Genomic DNA, 5,117 nt, shown 5'->3' with positions numbered 1-5,117 from the left:
CTAAACTAGTATATATATACACACACTACAATGAACTTATTGCTCAATATACACTACAATGAGTTCAAGCTATGTTATGAATTTTAACAAATATCTAGATCAAAGTTCAAAAGATAATTTGTATGGTGTTTTATACACTACAATGAACTTATTGCTCAATAATACAGAGCTGAAGAAGTAACACTTTGTAGTAGATAAGTAAAATCTAGCCAACATGCCTTTCATTCACTATCAACACTCATCATTTAGTAAAGAACCAGTTGTTTACAAAGAATCAACAGTAGCATCTCTTCAACTCTACTTTTCCTAGAGACTCAAAATTTACATGAACTCAACCACAACACCAGAACATTGGGAACGAGATCGAGAGATCAAAAAGAAAAGGGTAGAAAAAAAGGAGAAAAAGGGAAAGTGCAAGACGATTACATATTTCGGATATATATACTGTTAGCCTTCTGTCAGTTAGGATGAAAGTGCAAGCTCGGCCCACGCCAAAGAAGATGCCTTGAGCTCTGCAGTGATTGAAGTGTCAATGTTGCTCTCTAACATAGCACACAAGTCCTTCACGGAAGTCCTCCTGCTCGAACTCGGGTGGATGCAAAGGTTAATCACCTCACAAATCACTTTGAGATCCTCTTGTTTGAAATGTTTCAACTCTGGATCCACAACGTAGGATAATACCTCAGGAACTTCAAGGAATTCCTTAGCCTGCCACATAAAAAGTCGAATTCAGGTCCTCTGCCTGAAAAGTCTATCGCATATAAAATTCTTTGGCACGAAAAGAAATACTAACCCAATCTACTAAGCACCCTTTGTCTTTGCAATATGGAGGTCTCCCACTGATTATTTCCAGTAGCAGTACTCCAAATGCATAAGTGTTACCCTGGACGTCGAGATGACGGCTCTCTAGAGTATTTGGAAGGACACAAATTGCTCCTTCACTACTGATAGCACCCGAATTCTTTTCTGATCTGGAAATTATCGACTTCCAACTTTCAAAATCAACAAGCTGCACCAATTAAAATGAAATTCTGAGACGACACTATGGAATGCCAAAGTTTTTGTGACTGCTTAAGAGCATAATGGGTATACAAGATAGATAATGATAGATAATGTCACTGTTTTATACGTCATTAATGGTCTTTTGTTTACCTTGGGAGAAAAATCTTCCGTGAGATATACAGAATTTGAGTTCAGTTCTGATATAGTAAATGGAGGGTCAAGTTCTGAATGTAGATATGTCAGTCCCTTAGCAATGCCGATAACTATTTTCATCCGGCGTGTCCAAGATATGTTGCATCCTTCTCCATCTGTGAATAACTTCAAAGAGTTAGGATTTCGCCTCGAACCATACTGAAGTAAACGCAAAAACCAATTTACTTTACTCACAATGAAGGTGTTCATATAATGTCCCATTGGATGCATACTCAAACACCAACATCCTCGTGAAAGGACTACTTTCTCTGCAATAGCCTAGAAGTTTCCCAGCATTCTCGTGATTTATTCTGGCCAATTCTGCCACCTATGGTAAAGTTACAGAAGTTAGAGCATGAAACATACAATGGAAACAGTAGCTACATATCATGAAGAAATAATGAGTCTCACCTCTTTCTGAAAATAAAGCTCTAGATAGGCTGTCCAATGCTCTTCTTTGACACAAAGCGATATTACAGCTATCTCGGGTCCACCTTTCATTGTTCCTTTGTATACTAAGCTGTCTGGTGAGGATCCAATGATGTTGCTGAAATCTTCACAAGCTACCTCAAGTTCTTGTCTGCTGTATCTTACGACATCCTTCAGCATACCAGTATCTACAAAGAAACACCAGTGGTAAATAGAAACCATGGCCTCAATGCTTCATAAGTATAGAGCAAAGATACTTTTTTATGAAGTACCCAAGTTCAAGTGCATGGAACTAACCTACATAAATCGTCATATTATCTTTCCCGCTTCCTGATTTTTTCCAAGGTATGATTGAGGATTTGCTTTTACACTTGTGAAGGCCAGTCACAAGAGCCACGATGAAGAGAGAACCTACCATAGCTCCTGTTACCACTTCTAAAGCCAAAAGCCAAGTGGGCTTTGAAGAAGAAGCCTGATGTCTTGGTCCTTCAACAGACCGGTGCTTATTATCGACTGTTGATGCATGGCTAGTGGGAGGTGGAGTTCCACCTACACCACGATATTAAAACAACCAGTTCAGTCTTATTATAATAACAAATCTACTTGACTGTAACGTAAAGGAAAAAGAAAAGAAAACATGCTGCACAAACAATTCATTCTGTGGAAAATAGTAACCAGAGATTGTTTACTGGCTTAAGAAAGAAATGCTCGAACAGCATTACTTACCACAGAGAGAAGCAGAACGCTGCTTTGGATCTTTATGCTGAAGGCAATTTCCTTGAAAGCTAGATCTATGTCAAAACAAAATAACAGGCATTCAGAAATTATAAAAGGCAATAGAAAACAACACTTATAGAGCATCAGAGCGATGCTTCGGATATTTTCTCTAGCGACAATTTCATTGAATCTAGATCTACAGCAATGAAAATAACAGGCATTCAGGAACAGAGAAGATAAGTGAAGAATTAAGAACTGACTTTGGAAGGTAACCCAAGCACTTCGGTATGCTTCCGATAAGAAAGTTGAATGAGAAATCAGCAACTTTAAGTTGGGATGAACGACAAAATCCTGTAGGGCTGGCACCAGAGGCATACCTAAAAAGAAGTAGCAGAAAAAAATAAGAAACCAGCGCTAAATATGCATGCGATGAATATAAGGTGGCATAAAAAAAGTTTACTCACTTTTCATCACAAAAAGACAGATCATTTCCAAAAACACCATAGTTAAACTTTTGAAACATGCATTCTGAACTCTGTTATATTGCTCATTATGGTCAACATTAAGGGATAAAGCAATATCTTGTATTACTCCTTATCTACATACCAGAAAATTAAAAGAAAAACAAAAAAGTACAAGAGTAGTGCATAATCCACTTACATTCCATGTACGCCGGATGTAAAATCTGATCCATTATTAGCAGGCACTATTCCTTGAAGTTTGTTCCTGTCCAGCCGAAGTTCCTCAAGGTATTTCAAATTACCAAGCTCAGCAGGCAATTTCCCCGTTAATCCATTGGATTGTAGGTTTCTGCAGAGACATATACAAGCTAGAAAAATAAGGGAGCTTCAAGGAAGATAGGAAAAGTCTTAAGTACAAATAAACCAACAAAGAATCACGTTAGACTAACATTTTCATAATGTCTTTCAAATTGCCGAGCTCAGGAGGAATTGGTCCTGTTAGCTGGTTAGCACCCAAATCCAAGACCTTTAGGTTTTTCAACAAGCCAATCTCCTTAGGTATTGTACCAATCAGTACATTTCCATGCAGTATTCTGCATATCGCCAATTCATAACATAGTTACGACCTGAAACTGTATTATACTTATAAGTAAGTCTATCATGAAATAACTTACAGTTCTTGCAAAGAAGAGAGTTGATGCAAGTTGGGTGAAAGAAAGCCCTTCAACGAAGCACCAGAAATGTTACTGCAAATTATAGTCCCACGAAGTAGTGGAAACACGAATTAGAGTTTTAACTTGAGTCCATAAATCATTTTTAGTTGAGAAAAATCAATAACCAAATAATACTTCAATGTATGGCACATAAATTAAAGAAAGTAGCTCACATTTTTATGACATGATCTTGAGCCATAGAGCAAAAGATTCCGGCCCAATCACAAGGATCTGAATCTAAGGCATTCCAATTTGACAAAAACAGAAGAGGGTCTTCATATATAGCTTCCTTGAATGTATTGAGAGCATAAACTGTATCAACAAAAAGTTCCCAATCAGATTCACTCAAGTGAACTACCTAATCTTTGAATTACAACAAGGTATATCAACAAAACAAATACAAGATCTTTCCGGAACAACATTACATAACACCCTGCATTATTGTTAATCCTACAACTAACACTTACAACAATCAAAAAGACTAAATATCGCAACTACAGAACTTAAGCACATCAAGATCTAAGCTTGAATTAATAATACACACCTTCATTTGATGGAAAAGCATCACAGATCACAACATACAGTCCAAGAGTAACTAAAACTGTTAAAAAAGCAAAAGTTCTCATCTTTCTTCCAATAATTCTCTCAACACTCAAAAACACACTAATTTTTACACAAAACCAGAACTGAAAGAACCCATCATAAACAACAGTTTCCAAGAACTTCAAGAATCAACAAAAAAAGAAAAACCCAAAAAGCAAAAAGTAGAAATTTTGAAGAAATGGGGTTATCAAGAGCTGGAAAGAGAAAATAGGAAAAGACTAAAGACGGTGGATTTAATAAGAGATGAAAACAAACAAAGAAAAGCTGGAAAAATAAAGATAAAGTTGTCTTTTTTAGAAGTGAGGGAGAAAAGAGAAAAACACTAAAGAAAACAGAATGAAGCTTAAGAGTGAATCCAAGAATCTAAATCTGTAACAACCCCTTTAATGGAAACTACTCTTAAGTGTCACCTACTAGTAAAACAAATGGGGAAAAACTTGGGTTCAAAGAGATGTTTGGTGTCAGAAACAGAGACAGTTTATGAGCTGAACAAGAAGAATTTTTGGAAAGGAAAAGGTTAAAATTATGGTAAAGAGAAAAAAAAAATCAGACAGAAAATGCAGAAGCAGATAATAGATTGGAGATAGGAAGGAGCGGCGGGCTAAAGGAAGTGTGGGCCTGTACAAGCGTGGTTTTGATGGATGAACTTTGAACATTTTGTTATCATAATAATACAATTTGCTGTATTATTTCTCTTTTGTCCATCTTATTTTCTTAATTTAGATTTCACATAATTATAACTTTTTTTAATGACACATATTTATTACGAAATTGGTTAGTTTTGTCAGTTTACTGTAATCCTTCTTCTTTATCTGGGTTTAGAATCGATAATGAACTAGCCGATCGATACAAAGTAAAATTATTATTGTTGTTGATGATTGATAATACGGATTTGAAAAGAAAAATAATTGAAATTCGATTTCATAATATTTAAAATTTACTTCACTAAAATATTTAGGAATCGGTACAAAACTCAACATTTTAGGAGTTTCTAATGAAC

General features: G+C 35.9%; 1 protein-coding gene across 2 annotated transcripts; it reads right to left on the bottom strand.

Annotated features, from left to right (window-relative positions):
- Positions 1–206: 206 nt before the first annotated feature.
- LOC104085093 (probable LRR receptor-like serine/threonine-protein kinase At1g63430) lies at positions 207–4,762 on the bottom strand. Of its 2 annotated transcripts, XM_070182787.1 has the most exons (14): positions 4,152–4,762; positions 4,059–4,088; positions 3,688–3,826; positions 3,476–3,547; positions 3,251–3,394; positions 3,001–3,150; positions 2,601–2,717; positions 2,350–2,414; positions 1,921–2,172; positions 1,606–1,811; positions 1,390–1,522; positions 1,153–1,310; positions 794–1,009; positions 207–708 (listed from the first exon to the last, which is right to left on the bottom strand). In XM_070182787.1, coding segments are annotated over exons 1-14 (1,929 nt in total). In that variant the 5' UTR covers positions 4,153–4,762; the 3' UTR covers positions 207–462. The 2 variants fall into 2 exon arrangements, with proteins under 2 accessions (XP_070038888.1, XP_070038887.1); XM_070182786.1 differs by having other exon boundaries at positions 4,059–4,762.
- Positions 4,763–5,117: the final 355 nt, after the last annotated feature.

This window comes from Nicotiana tomentosiformis, chromosome 8 (assembly GCF_000390325.3).
Source record: "Nicotiana tomentosiformis chromosome 8, ASM39032v3, whole genome shotgun sequence".
NCBI lineage: Eukaryota > Viridiplantae > Streptophyta > Magnoliopsida > Solanales > Solanaceae > Nicotiana > Nicotiana tomentosiformis.
Note: the sequence above shows the minus strand (reverse complement) of the source record. Positions and strands in the feature narration are given on the sequence as shown.